Here is a 26,154-nt window from a genome sequence, read left to right as displayed (position 1 = left end):
ATGGATGAATACGAGGGCCTGTTCCTACCCGTCTCCCTCTCTATACGGGCTCAAAGAGAGCCATCCTTCAGATATAGGGGCTCACTATACTCTCTCCCTATAAAATAGTTCCCCCTCAGGAATATGGATAGTGAAGTTCACCTGTTGTGCACTATACCCCTAAGGACCTGCTGGACCTTGAACTGATAGATGACATGTACATCAGGTTCAGTAGTGAACTGATAGATGACATGTACATCAGGTTCAGTAGTGAACTGATAGATGACATGTACATCAGGTTCAGTAGTGAACTGATAGATGACATGTACATCAGGTTCAGTACAGTGAACTGATAGATGACATGTACATCAGGTTCAGTACAGTGAACTGATAGATGACATGTACATCAGGTTCAGTAGTGAACTGATAGATGACATGTACATCAGGTTCAGTAGTGAACTGATATATGACATGTACATCAGGTTCAGTACAGTGAACTGATAGATGACATGTACATCAGGTTCAGTACAGTGAACTGATAGATGACATGTACATCAGGTTCAGTAGTGAACTGATAGATGACATGTACATCAGGTTCAGTACAGTGAACTGATAGATGACATGTACATCAGGTTCAGTACAGTGAACTGATAGATGACATGTACATCAGGTTCAGTAGTGAACTGATAGATGACATGTACATCAGGTTCAGTAGTGAACTGATAGATGACATGTACATCAGGTTCAGTACAGTGAACTGATAGATGACATGTACATCAGGTTCAGTAGTGAACTGATAGATGACATGTACATCAGGTTCAGTAGTGAACTGATAGATGACATGTACATCAGGTTCAGTACAGTGAACTGATAGATGACATGTACATCAGGTTCAGTAGTGAACTGATAGATGACATGTACATCAGGTTCAGTAGTGAACTGATAGATGACATGTAGATCAGGTTCAGTAGTGAACTGATAGATGACATGTACATCAGGTTCAGTACAGTGAACTGATAGATGACATGTACATCAGGTTCAGTACAGTGAACTGATAGATGACATGTACATCAGGTTCAGTAGTGAACTGATAGATGACATGTACATCAGGTTCAGTAGTGAACTGATAGATGACACGTACATCAGGTTCAGTAGTGAACTGATAGATGACATGTACATCAGGTTCAGTAGTGAACTGATAGATGACATGTACATCAGGTTCAGTACAGTGAACTGATAGATGACATGTACATCAGGTTCAGTACAGTGAACTGATAGATGACATGTACATCAGGTTCAGTAGTGAACTGATAGATGACATGTACATCAGGTTCAGTACAGTGAACTGATAGATGACATGTACATCAGGTTCAGTACAGTGAACTGATATATGACATGTACATCAGGTTCAGTAGTGAACTGATAGATGACATGTACATCAGGTTCAGTAGTGAACTGATAGATGACATGTACATCAGGTTCAGTACAGTGAACTGATAGATGACATGTACATCAGGTTCAGTAGTGAACTGATAGATGACATGTACATCAGGTTCAGTAGTGAACTGATAGATGACATGTACATCAGGTTCAGTACAGTGAACTGATAGATGACATGTACATCAGGTTCAGTACAGTGAACTGATAGATGACATGTACATCAGGTTCAGTACAGTGAACTGATAGATGACATGTACATCAGGTTCAGTAGTGAACTGATAGATGACATGTACATCAGGTTCAGTAGTGAACTGATAGATGACATGTACATCAGGTTCAGTAGTGAACTGAGAGATGACATGTACATCAGGTTCAGTAGTGAACTGATAGATGACATGTACATCAGGTTCAGTAGTGAACTGATAGATGACATGTACATCAGGTTCAGTACAGTGAACTGATAGATGACATGTACATCAGGTTCAGTACAGTGAACTGATAGATGACATGTACATCAGGTTCAGTAGTGAACTGATAGATGACATGTACATCAGGTTCAGTACAGTGAACTGATAGATGACATGTACATCAGGTTCAGTAGTGAACTGATAGATGACATGTACATCAGGTTCAGTACAGTGAACTGATAGATGACATGTACATCAGGTTCAGTACAGTGAACTGATAGATGACATGTACATCAGGTTCAGTACAGTTGTAACGATACTCTAAATCCTCCTCCTCCTCAGACGAGGAGAGGAGAGAGGGATCTGAAGACCAATATGCAGCGAGGTATGATGACATGATTTATTGATTTAAACAAGACACGACATAGACAGAAAACGAACTATACTTGAATAACTACAAAACAACAAACGACGTAGACGCACCTGAACATAAGAACTTACGTATAACGAAGAACGCATGAAAACAGGAACAGACTACATAAACCGAACAAACAAAACCGAAACAGTCCCATGTGGCGTAACATCACACAGACACAGGAGACAACCACCCACAAACAAACAGTGTGAAAACACCTACCTTAATATGGCTCTCAATCAGAGGAAATGAAAACCACCTGCCTCTAATTGAGAGCCATATCAGGTCACCCTTAAACCAACATAGAAACAGAAAACATAGACTGCCCACCCAAACTCACGTCCTGACCAGCTAACACATACACAAACTAACAGAAAACAGGTCAGGAACGTGACATAACCCCCCCCTCAAGGTGCGTACTCCGAACGCACCACCAAAAGTCTAGGGGAGGGTCTGGGTGGGCATCTGACCACGGTGGTGGCTCCGGCTCCGGACGCTGTCCCAATCCCACCATAATAAATCCCCGCTTCTGTGTCTTCCTCAAGGTGGCGACCCTCGCCACCGACCTTGGACTGGGAACCCTAGACATGGGTCCCGCTGGATTTAGGGGCCGCCCCGGACTGAGGGACGGCAGCTCCGGACTGAGGGACAACACCGGGACAAGGGGCAACACCGGGACAAGGGGCAGGTCCCGGCTGATAAACTCTGGCAGATCCTGGCTGGCTGGCTCTGGCGGATCCTGGCTGGACGGCTCTGAAGGCTGGTCCTGGCTGGACGGCTCTGAAGGCTGATCCGGTCTGACGGAAGGCTCTGGCTGATCCGGTCTGGCGGAAGGCTCTGGCTGATCCGGTCTGGCGGAAGGCTCTGGCTGATCCGGTCTGGCGGAAGGCTCTGGCTGATCCGGTCTGGCGGAAGGCTCTGGCTGATCCGGTCTGGCGGAAGGCTCTGGCTGATCCGGTCTGGCGGAAGGCTCTGGCTGATCCGGTCTGGCGGAAGGCTCTGGCTGATCCGGTCTGGCGGAAGGCTCTGGCTGATCCGGTCTGGCGGAAGGCTCTGGCGGCTCCTGTCTGGCTGACGGCTCTGTAGGCTCTTGGCAGACGGGCGGCTCTGTAGGCTCTTGGCAGACGGGCGGCTTTGCAGGCTCATGGCAGACGGGCAGCTTTGCAGGCTCATGGCAGACGGGCAGTTCAGGCGCCGCTGGGCAGACGGGCAGTTCAGGCGCCGCTGGGCAGACGGGCAGTTCAGGCGCCGCTGGGCAGACGGGCAGTTCAGGCGCCGCTGGGCAGACGGGCAGTTCAGGCGCCGCTGGGCAGACGGGCAGTTCAGGCGCCGCTGGGCAGACGGGCACACCTGTAGGGAGGAGACGGAGAGACAGCCTGGTGCGTGGGGCTGCCACAGGACCCACCAGACTGGAGAGACCTACAGGAGGCTTGATGTTAAAAGGCACCTGAAGGACCGGGCTGTGGGGGAGCACTGGAGCTCTGGTGCGCAGCCTTGGCACCACTCCCCCAGGCTGGCATACTACTTCAGCCCGTACCCTCCAGAGTGCAGGCACAGGTTGAACCGGGCTGTGGATGAGCACTGGAGATCTAGTGCCTACTACGCGCACTTCTCCCTTAGGCTCCACTCCCACATTTGCCCGGTACGAGCGGAGCGTAGGCATAGGACGCACTGCACCCTCCCAGCGCCCCGGAGACACAGCACGCAGAGCCGGCGCAGGATACCCTGGACCGAAACTGCGTACCGGAGACCAGACGCGCTGAGCAGGCACAATACGCCCCGGCTGGATGCCCACACTCACTTGACACTTTCGGGGGGCTGCCCTATAGCGCACCAGGCTATGGGCACGCACTGGCGACACCGTGCGCTTAACCGCATAACACGGTGCCTGACCAGTGACGCGTTGCTTATAATAAGCACGAGGAGTGCGCTCAGGTCTGCTACCTGGCTTAGCCACACTCCTCTCTAGCCCCCCCCCAAAAAAATTCTGGGGTTGCCTCTCGTACCTGTCCCGCTGCCGTGCTGCCTCCTCATATCGCCGCCGCTCAGCACTCGCTTCCTCCAGCTCAGCTTTGGGGCGGCGATACTCCCCAGCCTGTGCCCAGGGTCCTTCTCCATTCAAGATCTCCTCCCATGTCCATGAATCCTGGGATTTCTGCGGTTGCTTTCGCTGCCCTTTTCCCCGCTGCTTGGTTCTGGTAATTTAGTGGGTGGTTCTGTAACGATACTCTAAATCCTCCTCCTCCTCAGACGAGGAGAGGAGAGAGGGATCTGAAGACCAATATGCAGCGAGGTATGATGACATGATTTATTGATTTAAACAAGACACGACATAGACAGAAAACGAACTATACTTGAATAACTACAAAACAACAAACGACGTAGACGCACCTGAACATAAGAACTTACGTATAACGAAGAACGCATGAAAACAGGAACAGACTACATAAACCGAACAAACAAAACCGAAACAGTCCCATGTGGCGTAACATCACACAGACACAGGAGACAACCACCCACAAACAAACAGTGTGAAAACACCTACCTTAATATGGCTCTCAATCAGAGGAAATGAAAACCACCTGCCTCTAATTGAGAGCCATATCAGGTCACCCTTAAACCAACATAGAAACAGAAAACATAGACTGCCCACCCAAACTCACGTCCTGACCAGCTAACACATACACAAACTAACAGAAAACAGGTCAGGAACGTGACAACAGTGAACTGATAGATGACATGTACATCAGGTTCAGTACAGTGCCTAGTGATGGTCTCTACACCCTGTCACAGTCTACATATTTTGCTGCCTTACAATGAAGTATTAACTCGGGGGCGTAAAGACACACAATCAAGACATCTTTATAATTAGATTTTTATTTTACTTCATTTTCAATCATTTTTATTTAACTTTGGGAATGTGGAGTAGGTTGTGTTGATCGGTAGGAACAAAATCAAATGTATTCCCTTTTGAGACAACATTTTAAGGCAGTAAAATGTGAAGACTGCAAGCGGTGTGCAGACTTTCACAAGTGACTATATGTGCTTTATGACTGATGGTAAGTTGATCACATCAAGTAGACCCATTCATGGACTCATGGGTTGTTTGTTTACCGTCCTACAGTCCAGTGGTTTCCAAACCGTCCTACAGTCCAGTGGTTTTCAAACCGTCCTACAGTCCAGCGGTTTTCAAACCGTCCTACAGTCCAGCGGTTTCCAAACCGTCCTACAGTCCAGTGGTTTCCAAACCGTCCTACAGTCCAGTGGTTTCCAAACCGTCCTACAGTCCAGTGGTTTCCAAACCGTCCTACAGTCCAGTGGTTTTCAAACCGTCCTACAGTCCAGTGGTTTTCAAACCGTCCTACAGTCCAGTGGTTTCCAAACCGTCCTACAGTCCAGTGGTTTCCAAACCGTCCTACAGTCCAGTGGTTTCCAAACCGTCCTACAGTCCAGTGGTTTTCAAACATTCCTACAGTCCAGTGGTTTTCAAACCGTCCTACAGTCCAGTGGTTTCCAAACCGTCCTACAGTCCAGTGGTTTCCAAACCGTCCTACAGTCCAGTGGTTTCCAAACCGTCCTACAGTCCAGTGGTTTTCAAACCGTCCTACAGTCCAGTGGTTTTCAAACCGTCCTACAGTCCAGTGGTTTCCAAACCGTCCTACAGTCCAGTGGTTTCCAAACCGTCCTACAGTCCAGTGGTTTCCAAACCGTCCTACAGTCCAGTGGTTTCCAAACCGTCCTACAGTCCAGTGGTTTTCAAACCGTCCTACAGTCCAGTGGTTTTCAAACATTCCAACAGTCCAGTGGTTTCCAGACCGTCCTACAGTCCAGTGGTTTTCAAACATTCCTACAGTCCAGTGGTTTTCAAACCGTCCTACAGTCCAGTGGTTTCCAAACCGTCCTACAGTCCAGTGGTTTCCAGACCGTCCTACAGTCCAGTGGTTTTCAAACATTCCTACAGTCCAGTGGTTTTCAAACCGTCCTACAGTCCAGTGGTTTCCAAACCGTCCTATAGTCCAGCGGTTTTCAAACCGTCCTACAGTCCAGTGGTTTTCAAACCGTCCTACAGTCCAGCGGTTTCCAAACCGTCCTATAGTCCAGCGGTTTTCAAACCGTCCTACAGTCCAGTGGTTTTCAAACCGTCCTACAGTCCAGTGGTTTCCAAACCGTCCTACAGTCCAGTGGTTTCCAAACCGTCCTACAGTCCAGTGGTTTCCAAACCGTCCTACAGTCCAGTGGTTTTCAAACCGTCCTACAGTCCAGTGGTTTTTTAAACCGTCCTACAGTCCAGTGGTTTCCAAACCGTCCTACAGTCCAGTGGTTTTCAAACCGTCCTACAGTCCAGTGGTTTTCAAACCGTCCTACAGTCCAGTGGTTTCCAAACCGTCCTACAGTCCAGTGGTTTCCAAACCGTCCTACAGTCCAGTGGTTTTCAAACCGTCCTACAGTCCAGTGGTTTCCAAACCGTCCTACAGTCCAGTGGTTTTCAAACCGTCCTACAGTCCAGTGGTTTTCAAACCGTCCTACAGTCCAGTGGTTTTCAAACCGTCCTACAGTCCAGTGGTTTCCAAACCGTCCTACAGTCCAGTGGTTTTCAAACCGTCCTACAGTCCAGTGGTTTTCAAACCGTCCTACAGTCCAGTGGTTTTCAAACCGTCCTACAGTCCAGTGGTTTCCAAACCGTCCTACAGTCCAGTGGTTTCCAAACCGTCCTACAGTCCAGTGGTTTTCAAACATTCCTACAGTCCAGTGGTTTCCAAACCGTCCTACAGTCCAGTGGTTTTCAAACCGTCCTACAGTCCAGTGGTTTTCAAACCGTCCTACAGTCCAGTTGTTTTCAAACCGTCCTACAGTCCAGTGGTTTCCAAACCGTCCTACAGTCCAGTGGTTTTCAAACCGTCCTACAGTCCAGTGGTTTCCAAACCGTCCTACAGTCCAGTGGTTTCCAAACCGTCCTACAGTCCAGTGGTTTCCAAACCGTCCTACAGTCCAGTGGTTTTCAAACCGTCCTACAGTCCAGTGGTTTTCAAACCGTCCTACAGTCCAGTGGTTTCCAAACCGTCCTACAGTCCAGTGGTTTTCAAACCGTCCTACAGTCCAGTGGTTTTCAAACCGTCCTACAGTCCAGTGGTTTCCAAACCGTCCTACAGTCCAGTGGTTTTCAAACCGTCCTACAGTCCAGTGGTTTTCAAACCGTCCTACAGTCCAGCGGTTTTCAAACCGTCCTACAGTCCAGTGGTTTTCAAACCGTCCTACAGTCCAGTGGTTTTCAAACCGTCCTACAGTCCAGTGGTTTTCAAACCGTCCTACAGTCCAGTGGTTTCCAAACCGTCCTACAGTCCAGCGGTTTTCAAACCGTCCTACAGTCCAGCGGTTTTCAAACCTATCCTCGGGGACCCGCAGACTTTTCACAATTTAGTTGTAGCCCTGAACTAGTTTACCGGAGTCACCTATTCAAGGGCTTGATGATTAGTTGACATGTTGAATCAGGTGTGCTAGCTGTGGAGTAGTTCAACTCCATGGAACAGCTGAAAACCACACATATCTACATACTGTGTCTACTGAACACTCATGAAGCCACCCTCACATAAACACTGCCAGCCTGTCTCCCTGCCTGCTACTAAAACACCTGTTAGAGAGGATGAGCCTGACAGTTCACAGGGAAAACACACCTGTCCTAATAGACAACATGGGGGCACGGTTGGGCACAGTGAGTGTGGGAACAACACTGCAATGCCAGCTGAGGCACATCTGAGGAGTTACAGACAGCAAATAGAGAGGGTTGTGTGTGTGTGTTCCTACTGCCTACCATGATGACATCCCCGGCCCGGATGTTGAGAGCGGTGGGGTCGTGGATGTTCCAGTAGTCTTTCAGAGCTCTCACCTGCAGAACACCTGTAGCATCTGTGTGTGAGAAAGACAGAGGGGAGAAAGACAGAGAGGTAGAGTGAGAGAGAGGGGGACAGAGAGGGGAGAAAGAGAGAGGGGGACAGAGAGAGGAGAGAAAGAGAGAGAGGGGGACAGAAAGAGAGGAGAAAGAGAGACACACACAAAGTTAGTTCAGGGAATTGGTATGAATGAAGGCAGGAAGAAAATACAGCACAATGATTGATACATACTGACATGTACACCATTTTCAAATCACCTTAAGGGGATATACCCAGACGCCGCTACAATCCCAATGCCTGTTGTTTTTTTATTAGTCACATCCGGCACTGGTATGGAATGCAGTGACATCAGAGAGCAGAGTCAGTCAGTGCTGTATTCAGCTTCTGACTGGTTGGTACACATCAATAATTAATCCATGACGAGGAGGTGTGGTGGCTGATTGTGTTCTATTCACTCTGCTCTGAACACAGAGAGAACTGGATCATAACAGGAAGTCTCTCTCCACAGCCTCCATGTTTGAAGCAGCAGTCTGCTGACTGAGGAACACAAGTGCTCATTATGGCCTGAGTTCCCAGGCTGCGAGAACCAGACCAAAGACCCAGGCCTGCTGGATTACAGAGGAGATAGCAAACAGCAGAGGTCCAAAACACAGTCTCATGCAGGCGCACGTACACAGCGGTGGCACGCAACAATCACACACAAACAAACAAACGCATAGGTCGCACACACACACGCATCCACACACACACACACACCTAGTCTTTTGGTTGTGTGTGTGAGCTGATAGGGTTATGTAACCTGTACTCCATGAGGTTAAACACAGCTGCTTGGTGAATTACAGCTTAGAGCATTTCATATCCCTCAGTCTCTCCTCTGGGCCTCTCTCGCTATAGGAACGTCTGCACTGGCTCTGTCTCAGTCTGTCTCCTCTCCCAACACACACACCTCTGAACACTCTGTCCTGCAGAACTCAAACTGCAAAAGAATGCAAGAGTCGCTTCACTACACAAAAGCACAAAGAAATAAATCTGCTAGCAGGAATCTATGCTGACATTTAAAAAAAAATTGCGGCTAAATAGATTTTTAAACACACAAATACATTTAGGAACACAATAAAAGTATTTGAGGAGGAGCGTTTTTATGATAAGAAATGACCAAAAGTGAAAGAATAAAATGTTTTTGTGGTGTTCCATGCTCAAGCAAGTACAATGTACCGTCAAATATTTTAGTCACTTAGGGGAGACAAAAATGTTCAGCTGCCCCTTTAAGGGCAACAGTGAGACTGACATGTCTGTCTGGGAGAGATTCTCCCATGTCTCTTCACTAGCAGGTGAGTTGAGCTCAAACAAGCTAAGATAAAAACAACCTAGCGTGTGAACAAAATTATATCCAAGAAACACAAGGACAAAGTCACTCAAGTAGACTCTATGGCTACACACTTCTAAAACAGCCAACATACTTTGAAAAGAACTACAGCAGCAATTTATATGCTATAAATCAAAACTCATACTTGACTTTTTCCGTTTGTGAGTAAAATGGTCGCACTGTAGAGTCCTGGTTCAAGGACAATAAAGCAGGCGGAAAACACAGAATGAGAGGTAAAGACTGCCAAAGAATGATACTTCATGGAATAATGTCTTAATTTGTTAACAACTATCTGTTCACCTCGTAGGAGCTGCTTGATGTCCTTGCTGGCGTGAGAGGTGGTGAACTGGTTCACGATGTCCAGGGCTGTCTGGTTGTACGTGTTACGGATGTTCACGTCTATACCAGCCTGTCAAAACCACACACAACGTTATTGTCAATCAGATGTGCACTGAAACACAGCAACACGTTCAACATCGATGTTCTCAAGTCTAATGCAGTCAACAGCAGTGTACTGTACAGCCTATTCAATAATACACTTCACTTACACTGGACAACATGTCACCAACTGTTAGTTGAATGTGGTAGAATAGTGATTGAATCAGACTAGTTAAAGACTAAGTGAGGTTGATGTCCCTCCAGGTGTCTTACCTCTAGCAGCTGTCTGACCACCTCCGTCTTGCCGTAGAGGGAAGCCTCGTGCAGGGCAGTGCCAGCCTTAGTGGCCCTGTTGATGTCGATGCCCGCTTTCAGCAGCAACCTGAACCAGACAGGAACAACACTGTACTACTTTAGCACAGCTTCATGTTTACAAAGGCTGTTAACTCCAGGGTGAATTGTAAAGGTTTCTGCGAGGCAGAGCCATGGATGGAGCCAGCAGGACCAGATGCCAGGACAGTATATTATGTCAATGCAGTGTTACAGTGATCCACCGTAGCTAGTCTGCTCAACATCCCACATCACATCAACTCACTGAGGAGCCAGGGGGAAATTTGGAGAATTCACACTCGATTCCAGCTGCAGATACACACACACGCAGACACACACACTCAAATATCCTGGTAGTGAACAAGACAGTTAACCCACTGTTCCTAGGCCGTCATTGAAAATCAGAATTTGTTCTTACTGACTTGCCTAGTCAAATAAAGGTAAAATAAAAAATAAAAAAGTAGACAAGTTAAGCTTTAGGAATATTAGTGGGAATGTCAGAGCTCTTCTGGGTATGTACAGCATGGAAAGTTTGTTAGAGTGACAGGAGAGGTATATTCACACACACACACACCACACATACATAAGGCAAGGGGAAGTGGGCATCCACACACGCCCATATGCAAATTGGTTTGGTAACTAACTACCGCAAACACATAACCCCTGTCTTTCCATGGCATTCCTGCTCATCAGCCAAACCAGAACCATACCACAACATCTCACAATGACCTCTGTCACAATCACACCATTTATCTACAGTAACCCAAAATAACAATACAAGACTGACTCAGACAGTGACAGTGATTTGCATCATCAGTTTGTCTCACCACTCACTTTAGTAAATAAGGCACGCATCTAACAAGAAGTCACTTAGAGCGAGAGAAGGAGACAGAGAGAAAGAGAGAGGGATTTTTGGAGCTCAGTTGCCAAGCACAGAGCGATGACTCAGAAGACTGAGCCCTGGTACAGGGGCCATGCTGGGGACAAAGACAGGAGAGAAACTGAGATATAGAGACAGGGAGAGGAAGAATACCCCTCTCTTACATGAACTTCATTATTCTCATCCTGATACAGATACTGTGCTTCAGCTTCAGCATCTCTCACTCTCTCTTCCCATCTCCCCCCTCTCTCTGCCCTGCGGCTGCTAAGCCCCGGGTCAGTGTGCTCATTTCATTTCCCCTTAGAAACACAAAGGAGGGCAGGCTCATCAAAGTCTCTCTGTCCCTCTGGTTTGGCTGGATGCTGAAAGAGAGAGCCCTATCCTGTTCTCCACTCCTCCTTTGGGGCTGCACTGACTCAATAACCCACTGTTCATATCCCCCCTTTAATACCTCTATTACATGGATGTCTATGTGGGGCCAAAGTGGTGGAACCATGGGACAGGTTACAGCATGTATTGTGGTGACATAACCGTGGGATTGGACGACAGGGCATTGTTATGGAGTCATATGGCCACTGGATCCCAGAAATCCTTGTGCCATGGTTGAATACACAGTTACTCTCTTTCATTATCAATTGAAGCCAATGAAAGCCTTGCCTGTTTCTTTGGTAAGGTGGTTTGGACCAGGGAGGTGTGTCAGAGAAAGGGCAGACCACCACACCACAAATAGGACTCCTTAACGCTACAACTGCTAAAACAGTCATTTTCACTGCTCATTCATGGTATTTATTACTCTGCCATTTAAGTCATGCTCCCCTCAGTCCTTGACTTTTCACAAATAACCCAGTGGGGCCTGCTCCACTCCTTCTCCCGACAGCGGGGCCTGCTCCACTCCTTCTCCCGACAGCGGGGCCTGCTCCACTCCTTCTCCCGACAGCGGGGCCTGCTCCACTCCTTCTCCCGACAGCGGGGCCTGCTCCACTCCTTCTCCCGACAGCGGGGCCTGCTCCACTCCTTCTCCCGACAGCGGGGCCTGCTCCACTCCTTCTCCCGTCAGCGGGGCCTGCTCCACTCCTTCTCCCGACAGCGGGGCCTGCTCCACTCCTTCTCCCAGCAGTGGGGCCTGCTCCACTCCTTCTCCCGACAGCGGGGCCTGCTCCACTCCTTCTCCCGACAGCGGGGCCTGCTCCACTCCTTCTCCCGACAGCGGGGCCTGCTCCACTCCTTCTCCCGACAGCGGGGCCTGCTCCACTCCTTCTCCCGACAGCGGGGCCTGCTCCACTCCTTCTCCCAGCAGTGGGGCCTGCTCCACTCCTTCTCCCAGCAGTGGGGCCTGCTCCACTCCTTCTCCCGACAGCGGGGCCTGCTCCACTCCTTCTCCCGACAGTGGGGCCTGCTCCACTCCTTCTCCCAGCAGTGGGGCCTGCTCCACTCCTTCTCCCGACAGCGGGGCCTGCTCCACTCCTTCTCCCGACAGCGGGGCCTGCTCCACTCCTTCTCCCGACAGCGGGGCCTGCTCCACTCCTTCTCCCGACAGCGGGGCCTGCTCCACTCCTTCTCCCGACAGCGGGGCCTGCTCCACTCCTTCTCCCGACAGCGGGGCCTGCTCCACTCCTTCTCCCGACAGCGGGGCCTGCTCCACTCCTTCTCCCGACAGCGGGGCCTGCTCCACTCCTTCTCCCGACAGCGGGGCCTGCTCCACTCCTTCTCCCGACAGCGGGGCCTGCTCCACTCCTTCTCCCGACAACGGGGCCTGCTCCACTCCTTCTCCCGACAGCGGGGCCTGCTCCACTCCTTCTCCCGACAGCGGGGCCTGCTCCACTCCTTCTCCCGACAACGGGGCCTGCTCCACTCCTTCTCCCGACAGCGGGGCCTGCTCCACTCCTTCTCCCGACAGCGGGGCCTGCTCCACTCCTTCTCCCGACAGTGGGGCCTGCTCCACTCCTTCTCCCGACAGCGGGGCCTGCTCCACTCCTTCTCCCGACAGCGGGGCCTGCTCCACTCCTTCTCCCGACAGCGGGGCCTGCTCCACTCCTTCTCCACTCCTTCTCCCAACAGTTGAAGGTTCTGTCCCAGTTGATAATCGCCTCAATAACTGCCTCGAAACTGAACCTAAACTAAACCGAAACTAATTTCACACATATAACAGACACAATAAATGAAGTAAAGTATGATGGGGGAAAATGGGGAGGGGAAGCGAACGATGCATAATTATGTCATCACCAGTTGTGAATGGAAAAAAAGGACAGGCCATTCTATTGTATTGATCTATTCTAATTAGAATCTTAAATGATATGTACTCTAAATGATTCCACTGAATCACAGCAGTCTTATCAGTCTACTCTGGGCTACTTGGAGCAGGCTACACCGTGAGTGCAAGCGTAATGAACATGCTGAACGGCTTTCAATATCTGGGAAAATATCTACACTGTGCTGAAGGTCAGCGTTGGAAACCTTACAGTGGCAAGGGGAGAAATCTCTCCATGGACAATTTCTTAACTTCATTGTCATTGGCGAACAATTTGCTTGTAAAGAAAACAAGTCTGGCTGGCACCATGACCAGAGTGAGACGGGAGCTCCCTACCTCTGCACAAAATAAGGCACCTGCACAGCTGTTGTACTCCTCAACAGTGCTGAAGAATGACAAGACAACGGAACACAAAGAGGAAACCGAAGACTATTACGCACTACAACCAAACAAAGGTGTCAAAGTAAGTGAAATTGATGAAGATTTGAGTCAACTGTTAGGACAAGGGATAACAGCTAAATGAAGTCCAACTGATGCCATTGAAGATGCACTCAATATAAGCGCGAGCTGACAATAACTGACTATTTCTGACTACTGTCATATCAACACTTACAGTTGAAGTCGGAAGTTTACATACACCTTAGCCAAATACATTTAAACTCGGGTTTTCACAATTCCTGACATTTAATCCAAGTAAAAACTCCCTGTCTTAGGTCAGTTAGGATCACCACTTTATTTTAAGAATGTGAAATGTCAGAATAATAGGAGAGAACGATTTATTTCAGCTTTTATTTCTTTCATCACATTCCTAGTGGGTCAGAAGTTTACATACACTCAATTAGTATTTGGTAGCACTGCCTTTAAATTGTTTAACTTGAGTCAAACGTTTTGGGTAGCCTTCCACAAGCTACCCACAATAAGTTGGGTGAATTTTGGTCCATTCCTCCTGACAGAGCTGGTGTAACTGAGTCAGGTTTGTAGGCCTCCTTGCTCCCACACGCTTTTTCAGTTCTGCCCACACATTTTCAATAGGATTGAGGTCAGGGCTTTGTGATGGCCACTCCTTGACTTTGTTGTCCTTAAGCCATTTTGCCACAACTTTGGAAGTATGCTTGGGGTCATTGTCCATAAGGGAAGACCCATTTGCGACCAAGCTTTAACTTCCTGACTGATGTCTTGAGCTGATGCTTCAATATATCCACATAATTTCCCCTCCTCGTGATGCCATCTATTTTGTGAAGTACACCAGTCCCTCTGCAGCAAAGCATCCCCACAACAAGATGCTGCCACCCCCGTGCTTCACGGTTGGGACGGTGTTCTTCGGCTTGCAAGCCTCCCCCTTTTCCCTCCAAACATAACAATGGTCATTATGACCAAACAGTTCTATTTTTGTTTCATCAGACCAGAGTCCCCATGTGCAGTTGCAAACCGTAGTCTGGCTTTTTTATGGCGGTTTTGGAGCAGTGGCTTCTTCCTTGCTGAGCGGCCTATCAGGTTGTGTCAATATAGGACTCGTTTTACTGTGGATATAGTTACTTTTGTACCTGTTTCCTCCAGCATCTCACAAGGTCCTTTGCTGTTGTTCTGGGATTGATTTGCACTTTTCGCACCAATGTACGTTCATCTCTAGGAGACAGAACGTGTCTTCTTCCTGAGCAGTATGACGGCTGTGTGGTCCCATGGTGTTAATACTTGCGTACTATTGTTTATACAGATTAACGTGGTACCTTCAGGCGTTTGGAAATTGCTTCCAAGGATGAACCAGACTTGTGGAGGTCTTGGCTGATTTCTTTAGATTTTCCCATGATGTCAAGAAAAGAGGCATGGAGTTTGATGGAAGGCCTTGAAATACATCCACAGGTACACCTCCTATTGACTCAAATGATGTCAATTTGCCTATCAGAAGCTTCTAAAGCCATGACATCATGTTCTGGAATTTTCTAAGCTGTTTAAAGGCACAGTCAACTTAGTGTATGTAAACTTCTGACCCACTGGAATTATGATACAGTGAATAATAAGTGAAATAATCTGTCTGTAAACAATTGTAAAAATGACTTGTGTCATGCATAAAGTAGATGTCCTAACCGACTTGCCAAAACTATAGTTTGTTAACAAGAAATTTGTGGAGTGGTTGAAAAACGAGTTTTAATGACTCCAGCCTAAGTGTATGTAAACCTCCGACTTCAACTGTATATTGATTATAATGCCACTGTTGCTTTTGCCTCGAGTTTCACTATTTATCAAGACCACTTCACGCTTCTAATGATGTTTAGGTTACTGATGTTTTCATCATTTGACCGTGCATCTTTTGACCGTGCGTATTGGTGGTTGGGGTATGTTTTGTGTAGTTATAAAAAGAAGCTGTTACCGTGTCCAACACATATACTTTCTGTTTCATAGTTGTAACAAAGGAACTCCACTAACAATATTTCTTGAACAATTGAATTTTTTTTTGTGTGTATAGTGTACAGTAACATAAACTAATGAAAATGCTATTGAGTTCTTTGAAATAAAATAAAAATCATATTCTAATGTTACCCAAGGCCTTCATAAAGACAACCAAATGATTATTTTTGCGACAGCATATATTAAAAATATGAATTACACTGTTAGAATGTTGCAGTCAGAATGCCTGCTCATTAGCTTGAAGGCGGGGTCCATTGAGGCCCAGCAGTTCTAGTGTTAACCTGTTGGGGATGGGGGCGCTGTTTAGACTATTTATGCTAATGTGGCTAATTTTTTAAACGGCTTCCCACAAAATCCTTGATCGTACAATATGCATATTATTATTATTATTGGATAGAAAACAGTCTATAGTTTCTATAGGAGTTGAAATTTTGTCTCTAAGTGGAACAGAGCCCATTCTACAGCAATTTCCCTGACATGGAGTCAGATTTGAGAAATGTTGGCCACTTTTCTGAAGTCAGTTAAAAGGGCACTGTCGTTGCTATGACTATACGGACACTTCTTACGTCTTCCCCTGGATGCCTTTACGTGATGACGATTCCAACGGGGTCGATTGCTCGTTCACAGGCCCTACAAATGAAAAAAACCTTTAGCTAGCAAGTCTTTTCTTGCTGCGTAACGCGCGTGGAAGACACCGACCCTCTCCTGTTCCAAGCGTTAGTTTAGCCTGTTATATTTCTCCGGTCATCTTTTCACTCGTTATAGGAGTTACAAACATCATAAAGTAGTTAATTTAAAGCGTTTTATAGCAATTTATATCCGTTTAGTGCGATTTTGGGACATTTATTTTTGCAACGATGTGAAAAGTTGGGCACGCTTTTCAGTTCATCCCGAACGCAGTTGACATTTCCACATGGCAAGAGGACAGCTTTCCACCAAAAGACGATTTCTCCCAAGAAAGGATCCTTTGCCCAAGATACTGATGGAAGAACAGCTCAAGGTAGGACATTTTTATTATGATAAATCGTGTTTCTGTCGAAACATTTTAGTGGCTTAGGACGCCATGTTTTTTGACGTAGCTTCGCTTGGCGCAAACTGTATTGAAAAGTAAGGATAAATTAAAAAATGTAATAACGCAATTGTATTAAGAATTAAATTGTCTATCAATCCCTGTCCACCCTATATTTTTTAGTCACGTTTATGAGTATTTATGTATAAGAGTAGATCACTGTCTAAGTGGCGCAAGGACAAATTCTGACCAGCTGAGTTACATTTCACATTGTCTAACCATGATTTTGGTGGCTAAATATAAACATTTTCGATCAAACTGTATATGCATGTTGTAATGTGATGTTACAGGAGTGTCATCGGAAGAATTCTGAGAAGGTTAGTGAAAAAATTAATATCTTTTGGCGATGTTGACTTTTATCGCTCACTTTGGCTAGAATCAATGCTGGGCTGCTAATTGCTATGTGCTAAGCTAATATAACGATTTATTGTGTTTTCGCTGTAAGACACTTAGAAAATCTGAAATATTGTCTGTATTCACAGGATCTGTGTCTTTCGATTCGTGTATGCTGTGTATTTTTACGAAATGTTTGATGATTAGTAGTTAGGTAAACACGTTGCTCATTGTAATTATTCTAGTCCATTTGTGATGGTGGGTGCAATTGTAAACTATGAAGTCTACCTGAAATATGCACTTTTTTCTAACAAAACCTATCCCATACCATAAATATGTTATCAGACTGTCATCTAATGAGTTTTTTTGTTGGTTAGGGGCTATAAATATCTTAGTTTAGCCGAATTGGTGATGGCTACTGGTGTTGGTGGACAAATAAAAGATGGTGGATTATGCTAATGTGTTTTTAGGTAATAGATGTACATCTTTACATATTGTGTCTTCCCTGTAAAACATTTTAAAAATCGGAAATGTTGACTGGATTCACAAGATCTGTGTCTTTCATTTACTGTATTGGACTTTAATGTGTGAAAGTTAAATATTTTAAAAATATATTTTTTTTGAATTTCGCGGCACTGGTTTTTCAGTGGGGGGGGGGGGGGGGTGTGCCGCTAGCGCCACGCTGATCCTAGACAGGTTAACAGTCTGGTCCCAGCTACTACTGATAAATCAGCAGCCACATCTCACTGGCAGATCTGGGTCACATTGGCAGCACGGCAGCCTCACACCAGAGAGCCTCCCTCTCCGTCTCTCTCTCCAGTGTCTTTCTGCATATCCATCTCTCTCGCTCTCTCAGCCTGGTGACAGACTGCTGCAGCTGTCAGTGAAACATGGGAACAGGGCTGCAGAGTAGACCCCCTCCTCCTCCCCTTCTCTATGGCAGGGCTCAGGGTGACCTGGGTGTCTGGTACTGGACTGTACCAGACAGACTCTGATGTAGGTCTCCATGGAGGTACTAGGGGATTGGGACTGTGTCCCCTGGTGGAGTAGACATTGGACAGGCTGTTTTATAGCCTACCAGATAGTCAGAGTAGAGATTGGGGTACTAAATATATGGCTAGATCTACTTGAGAGAGAGAATAAACACACACACACACACACCACAGTGTTCCAGAGCGAGGGTGTGTGGAGACAGAGCCATGTCTGATAGTTCTTGTCTTGTCCATCGTACCGTGGAGAGGAAGAGGAGGAGGGAAGGAGAGAGGAGGGGCAGAGGGTAGACCCCCTCAGAACCATTTACTGTCCTGTTGAGTCTCCCAGCACACCAGTTCCAGATCAGTGACTGTGTTAACCCTGTCAGACCCCTGTCCACCTCAGAGTAGGTGTTCAACCACACAGACCTGTACTTACCAACCATGATCAATCATAGCCTTTCATTAGTATGGGACAAATTAGAGGAATGACAGGCAGAGGATTAAGACCTACAAGAAAATATCAATCTATCAATGGGCACTGTACACACAAATCATTATGGTCTGAATCGCAGCCTGACAAACGTGTACACAAATCTGCATTAACACTTGACATCATTGACATCAATGCATGATTTATACAACACTTATTACGCAATACGAGTTTTGCGTACGTTTCACAAGTTCAGATTGTGAAAAACAATAGGAAGTCTCTTACCGGATGATGTCCTTGTGTCCGTTGCGTGCGGCGAGGTGCAGCGGAGTGTTGAAGCCTGAGTCTGCAGGTTCCTTACTATTACCCTCTAACAGAGCCACCACCATGTTACTGCTCAACAACAGCTGAGCAACCTGACAGGAGGGAGGTCAAGAAAGTCATAAAGCCATGGAGACAGAAGAGGAGAAAGGGAAATTGAAGGAGAGAAAGAAGAGAGAGAGCGAGAGAGAGAAGAGAAAGTGAGACAAGGGGGGGGGGAGGGGGGGGTGATAAAGAAAAGACAGGGTGATGAGTGATGGCTTCAACTGTTACCAACACATGTACATTTCATACACTGTTAGGACAAGGGATAATGCACACACACAAGTTTGAAACCTTTAGGAGTCCTGTGATTTGACATGGGAGGACCCACAGGTGAGTGTGAGGTAAAACAGGAGTAGCCAGGGGCATAAACAACCCCACACATCTGGCCCACACACTAGATGACACCTCAACACTCACTGACTGACTACTGCTGCTGGGAAACTTGTCTGGGACAGAGGACAGGAGGAAAACACAAAGAGGGAAAAGGAGAGAGAAAGGAAGAGTGGAAGGAGAGAGAGAAATAGAAATAGGGAGGGCCTCGCCACACCCTGGCACCCCAACACAGCAGCTGATGGCCACACACACACACACACACACACACACTGGAGCCAGTGTCAGCCTTCTAAAGATATCCCATTCTAAATCAATCCTAGGGGACAATCGTTACAGGCTAACTCTCTCAAGTCTCATTTAACAAACACACAAGCACAAACAAAGCTGCCCAGCAAAACTTCCAGTAATAGAAGTTACAGACGGACTTGCCAATACTTCCTCTCCAGCCCACATCCAGATACATAAGAATGAAAGACAAGGGGATTTTCCAGCCCAGTAGGAGAGGAGCGTTCACAATGTGTGTGTGTGTGTGTGTGTGTGTGTGTGTGTGTGTGTGTGTGTGTGTGTGTGTGTGTGTGTGTGTGTGTGTGTGTGTGCGTGTGCGTGTGCGTGTGCGTGTGTGTGTGTGTGTACTATTACATCACCCTGGCTTGGTTCGGCTTCACACTGTCCTATCCAAACTAAACGCTGCTGCAGCACTATTTGGGACCAGGGACTTTGATTGAGGCAGCGCACAGAGTTTGAAATACACTCACATTGGCTTGGTGGTGTTTGAATGGCTATAGGAACTGACAAATTCATATACAAAGCTATTGTGCACTCAGGCAGAGAGAGATGTTCATGAAATTGTCAAACTGGTTTAATGATGCAGGCTTAAACTGCCCAATTCACCATTAACATAGTAACCAAATGTACATTTGAGATGGAGAGAGTGTGAAAAAGGAGTGAGAATAACTGTGCTCAAGGGAGAGAGAAAGAGAGAGAAATGGAGAGTAGAGAGGGAGAGAAAGAGAGGAGAGAAATGTTTAGAGAAGTAAATGTGCTCTAGTAAGAAAATCAGCATTCTCAAGGATGAGAGACTGAAAGAAAGACAAAGTAAAGAGTGCAGAAGTGAGATGTATTTGATGGAAGAGGAGCAGTTGTGAACAACGCAGTCCATCCCAGCTCCAGAGGGGCTGTATCTGTCCAGCTGTGACCACTGTCTGTCCAGACTAACACAGGCCACGACAGAGTTACATCACTTACACTCCCACAGCAGGCTGCAGCCCCCCTGTATGTCTCTGTGAGCCTGGGCCAGCGGTGGGGGAGGAAACACACACACAGTCTTACCTTGACTCTACCGAACTCACAGGCCAGGTCTAGGGGGGTCTTCTTGGTTTTGTTGATCAGACAGGGGTTGGACTGGTGCTGCAGCAGCATCTCAGACTGAGAGAAACAGACAGACAGGGAATCAACATTAACACACATATTAACACACACACACACACAAGATCAAATACCATATACACACTGTCACCGGGGCCATTAGAGGAGTAGGTTATGTTATGTGGATGTGGTCATGCAGATAACATTACAACACACATAGCCAGGGAGATGATGTCAGATGTTTCTATCAGCACCTGGTGCTGCCTGCCGTATCCAAGGACACAGAGTATTTGGTGAAAACAGAAAGTCCATTAGCCCTGGTCATTCTGCTCTGGGAATACATAGTAGACTAGAGGACCGGAGGCTGTAACAATCAAATGGGACTTCATGGTCTGTGCAGATAAATGCTTTTCACACAAACTGTGGTCCTAAAAGGCTTACAAATCAATTCATGTGGCGTAACCAGAACACATCCTGACAATGCTTGTAGGATAGTTCCTGATCTATTTCCCAATTATTTGAATTCCATTTCGTTCGTTTTTTCTTTGCGCTCAATGCGCATTTTCTCTAAAGATAAATCAGATCAAAGCCGAACTGTGCAATGTAGTAGGGAAGTGTAGTTTCCAACAGGCCAATATTCTACATAGTTCAGCACAGGAAATGTGGGTAGTTAACTACAATGACCATAATCCATTGCATGCCTACTTGTCCCGTCTGTGTGGGGCATACACAGAGGGAGCGCGCAATTTAGAGCAGTTGCGCGAGGTATCTCTAGCTGAAAACGTACCATCTACCATCATGGGACTTTTATTCATTGTTTTATTCTGTGTTGTTAAAGCGAAAACCATGACTTTTATTATAAATCGGACCGAAACCGAACCGACTTATCACTCAGCACTACAGGGGGTGAGACGGGAACGGACGGACTTTGGTAACAAACACAAGGTTCCTAATCCCCCCTAAACCTGATCACCCCAGATCACCTGACCCCCCCATCATTACCCCCTCAATCCTTACAAATCCAATCCCCCTCATCCTGCCTCGTTCTTCTCTCTCCCGGCCTCTCTCCCTCTCCAATCCAATCACACCAACATGCCTCTCCTCTCCCAGCTTGCTACGTATCCCCTAACCCCTCAATCCCTTAAATGACTGTACCACCATCCACCACTCATCCTACTCTATCCCCTGCCATGTCACATCTGTTTTGGGCTATGGCTGTGATTTGTTGACAGTTTGTTTACTGTTTAAGACTTAAGTGGACTGACCAAACATGACCACACACATCTAAATCTCAGATAAGTGACCCACAGTAAACCTTCGTGGACAGAACAGCATACATTCCACCCAATCCAGCAGAATGGGGATATTTGTTGACAGTGCTTAACGATGGCTGTGTGTAGAGTCATGCCTTTTGTGTAGAGCTCAGTGTCTGTCTGTCTGTCTGTCTGTCTGTCTGTCTGTCTGTCTGTCTGTCTGTCTGTGTGAGTGTGTGTGTGTGTGTGTGTGTGTGTGTGTGTGTGTGTGTGTGTGTGTGTGTGTGTGTGTGTGTGTGTGTGTGTGTGTGTGTGTGTGTGTGTGTGTGTGTGTGTGTGTGTGTCTGTGTACTGACCACGTCATAGTGTCCGTACTGTGCGGCCAGGTGCAGGGGGATGTGTCCATCCTGTGAGACCCCATTGACTCCAGCTCCGGCCCGCAGCAGCATAAGGACAGAGTCAGCCTTGCCCTGCCATGCAGCATAGTGGAGCGGACGCATACCTGCAGGAGGCAGCACATCTATGATCATATACAGTGGCGTGCGAAAGTATTCACCCACCTTGGCATTTTTCCTGTTTTGTTGCCTTATAACCTGGAATTAAAATGGATTTTTGGGGGGTTTGTATCATTTGATTTACACAACATGCCTACCACGTTGAAGATGCAAAATAGTTTTATTGTGAAACAAACAAGAAATGAGACAAAAATAACAGATAACTATTCACCCCCCCAAAGTCAATACTTTGTAGAGCCACCTTTTGCAACAATTACAGCTGCAAGTCTCTTGGGGTATGTCTCTATAAGCTTGGCACATCTAGCCACTGGGATTTTTGCCCATTCTTCAAGGCAAAACTGCTCCAGCTCCTTGGAAGGGTTCCGCTGGTGTAGAGCAATCTTTAAGTCATACCACAGATTCTCAATTGGATTGAGGTCTGGGCTTTGACTAGGCCATTCCAAGACATTTAAATGTTTCCCCTTTAACCACTCGAGTGTTGCTTTAGCAGTATGCTTAGGGTCATTGTCCCGCTGGAAGGTGAACCTCCATCCCAGTCTCAAATCTCTGGAAGACAAACAGGTTTCCTTCAAGAATTTCCCTGTATTTAGCGCCACCATCATTCCTTCAATTCTGACCAGTTTCCCAGTTCCTGCCGATGAAAAACATCCCCACAGCATGATGCTGCCACCACCATGCTTCACTGTGGGGATGGTATTCTCCGGGTGATGAGTGGTGTTGGGGTTGCGCCAGACATAGCATTTCCTTGATTGCCAAAAAGCTCAATTTTAGTCTCATCTGACCAGAGTACCTCCTTCCATATATTTGGGGAGTCTCCCACATGCCTTTTGGCGAACACCAAACGTGTTTGCTTATTTTTTTCTTCAAACAATGGCTTTTTTCTGGCTCCTCTTCTGTAAATCCCAGTTCTGTGGAGTATCTGGCTTAAAGTCGTCCTTTGGACAGATACTCCAATCCCCGCTGTGGAGCTTTGCAGTTCCTTCAGGGTTATCTTTGGTCTCTTTGTTGCCTCTCTGATTAATGCCCACCTTGCCTGGTCCGTGAGTTTTGGTGGGCGGTTCTCTCTTGGCAGGTTTGTTGTGGTGCCATATTCTTTCCATTTTTGAATAATGGATTTAATAGTGCCCGTGGGATGTTCAAAGTTTCTGATATTTTTTATAACCCAACCCTGATCTGTACTTCTCCACAACTTTGTCCCTGACCTGTTTGGAGGGCTCCTTGGTCTTCATGGTGCCGCTTGGTTGGTGGTGCCCCTTGCTTAGTGGTGTTGCAGACTCTGGGGCCTTTCAGAACAGGTGTATATATACTGAAATTGTGTGACAGATCATGTGACACTTAAATAAAGTCTACCTGTGTGCAATCTAACTAATTATGTGACTTCTGAAGGTAATTGGTTGCACCAGATCTTATTTAGGGGCTTCATAGCAAAGGGGGTGAATAAATATTCACGCACCACTTATCCGTTTTTTTATTTTTTTTATTTTGTGAAACAAGTTATTTTATTCATTTCACTTCACCAATTTGGACTATTTTGTGTGTCCATTACATGAAATCCAAATAAAAATCTATTTAAATTACAGGTTGTAATGCAACAAAATAGAAAAACCGCCAAGGGGGTGAATACTTTTGCAAGGCACTTTACAATACACATATAAACAAACACAAGAAAGACAGACAGTGAGTGACGGACAGAAGTACAGTAGACATTTTTGGGTCATCCATCTGAAATCTGATATTAAAATCACAATGTGTTCCACAGATGGAACTAATAGAATGTACCAGCTGATATACAGTAGAATCACAAGACAATGTGTGCGTCACTAATAAAAACATCACAGATAATATGAATTAAAGGCGAGTCTGTTTGTACTGAGGCACATGTTGTTAACTGGTCTGAGATCTGTATGTACCAGCTAACATGAAATCTCAAGACAATGTGTGCCACTGATAGAAAACATCAGAGATAATGTCTGTGCTGACTGAGATGATCTCACTGAGACCTGTGTTAGCTGTTTTGCTAGCTGATCTGAGAGCAGGTGATAAATAGTGCTGTGTCTCACCGTTCCTGTCCTTGATGTCAACGGTGGCCTGGGCCTCCAGCAGCACAGACAGCAGATCTGTAGTTCCGGTCAGAGCAGCATGGTGGAGAGCTGAGAACCTGAAGACAACAACATACAAAAAGATGACAGAGGGATATAGCACAGAGGCACAAAGACAACGGAGAAGAGGAAATGGGAAGATGACGTTTGGAGAGATAGTTCAGTACAGACATAGTATAGTTGAGTGAAAGACACAATTGAGAGGGCATTGTGATTGTTTGGCAATGGGGAGGCTTAGAGGCTAATGGGATTGCTTGTGAGAGAGAGAAAGACAGAGAGAGAGAGAGACATTGAGAGAGAGACAGAGGGAGACAGAGAGAGACCGAGAGAGACCGAGAGAGACAGAAAGAGAGAGAGAGAGACAGAGAGAGAGACATTGAGAGAGAGACAGAGAGAAAGAGAGAGACATTGAGAGACAGAGAGAGACAGAGAGAGACAGAGAGAGACCGAGAGAGACAGACAGAGAGAGAGAGAGACAGAGAGAGACATTGAGAGAGAGAGAGAGAGAGACAGAAAGAGACAGACAGAGAGAGAGAGACAGAGAGAGTGACATTGATAGACAGAGAGAGACATTGAGAAAGAGACAGAGAGAGACATTGAGAGAGCGACAGAGAGAGACATTGAGAGAGAGACAGAGAGAGACATTGAGAGAGACATTGAGAGACAGAGAGACATTGAGAGAGAGAGAGAGAGACAGAGAGAGACATTGAGAGAGAGACAGAGAGAGACATTGAGAGAGAGATAGAGGGAGGCATTGAGAGAGAGATACAGAGAGACATAGAGAGAGAGATAGAGGGAGGCATTGAGAGAGAGATACAGAGAGACATAGAGAGAGAGAGAGAGAGAGAGAGAGAGAGAGAGAGAGAGAGAGAGAGAGAGAGAGAGAGAGAGAGAGAGAGAGAGAGAGAGAGAGAGAGAGAGAGAGAGAGAGACAGAGAGAGAGACAGAGAGAGAGACAGAGACAGAGACAGACAGAGAGCCAGTACTCTTCCATTAGCCCAATAACACACCACAGCCCTGGGCTGTTAGTCACACACTCATCCTCTCACTGATGACGATTCAATTAAAGTCTGCATGTGATCTGATGGTAAAGTGAATGGAAAACAACCTCTTCAATATGTAGAAAGAGGCCACAATATAAAGCAAAGCCAGGCTCATCCAGAACCCTGCTCTGGGCTGTGGGCTGAGGGCTGTGTTATTGGGCAGTACTGTCGTGTAGAAGCCAGCCAGCCAGTAGTCTAGGATTCACTAGACACCAGGAGACATGAATAACAGGAAAGATAATGGAGCTGGAGGCTTTGGCTCAATCGAGACCAGACTCCCCCCATCCTCATCCAGACAGTCTCTCCCCCCTCCTCCCCTTTTCTCTCTTTGTTGTTCAGCTTTATCTGTTTTGGGGAGAAAGGGAGGGGGGGGTATGGGGGTAGTAAATAAAAAATTAAAGCCCCCAAACTTTGGGAGGGAGGATTTGGCACCCCCACCATCATGTTTTATGAGTGCCATGCCGTGTGTGTGTTGTCGGGGCATGCCAACACAAAGTGTGGCCTCTAGAGGTGACTCAGCTCAGAGGGGAAGAACGACTCAACTCATCAGGCTGGTGAGTAACAAACCTGCCTCCAGCACCACCGTCAAGTCCAAACACCACAGATATAAATCTCCCATCTCACACACACACGCAGG

General features: G+C 46.7%; 1 protein-coding gene across 4 annotated transcripts in view; it reads right to left on the bottom strand.

Moving 5' to 3' along the window:
* LOC129825488 (caskin-2-like) overlaps positions 1-26,154 on the bottom strand; it is a 96,325-nt gene that overhangs the window by 12,244 nt on the left and 57,927 nt on the right. For 3 of the 4 annotated variants that reach the window (XM_055885630.1, XM_055885655.1, XM_055885638.1), the window contains 7 exons: positions 24,436-24,533; positions 22,217-22,362; positions 20,572-20,667; positions 18,829-18,959; positions 10,147-10,255; positions 9,796-9,904; positions 8,051-8,145 (listed from right to left, as the gene is read on the bottom strand). In XM_055885630.1, the coding sequence (XP_055741605.1) occupies positions 8,051-8,145; positions 9,796-9,904; positions 10,147-10,255; positions 18,829-18,959; positions 20,572-20,667; positions 22,217-22,362; positions 24,436-24,533 (784 nt within the window). The remainder of the gene's footprint in view (positions 1-8,050; positions 8,146-9,795; positions 9,905-10,146; positions 10,256-18,828; positions 18,960-20,571; positions 20,668-22,216; positions 22,363-24,435; positions 24,534-26,154) is intronic. The other variant, XM_055885647.1, reaches the window with a different exon arrangement.

The sequence above is a fragment of the Salvelinus fontinalis genome, chromosome 2 (genome assembly GCF_029448725.1).
Source record: "Salvelinus fontinalis isolate EN_2023a chromosome 2, ASM2944872v1, whole genome shotgun sequence".
Lineage (NCBI taxonomy): Eukaryota > Metazoa > Chordata > Actinopteri > Salmoniformes > Salmonidae > Salvelinus > Salvelinus fontinalis.
Note: the sequence above shows the minus strand (reverse complement) of the source record. Positions and strands in the feature narration are given on the sequence as shown.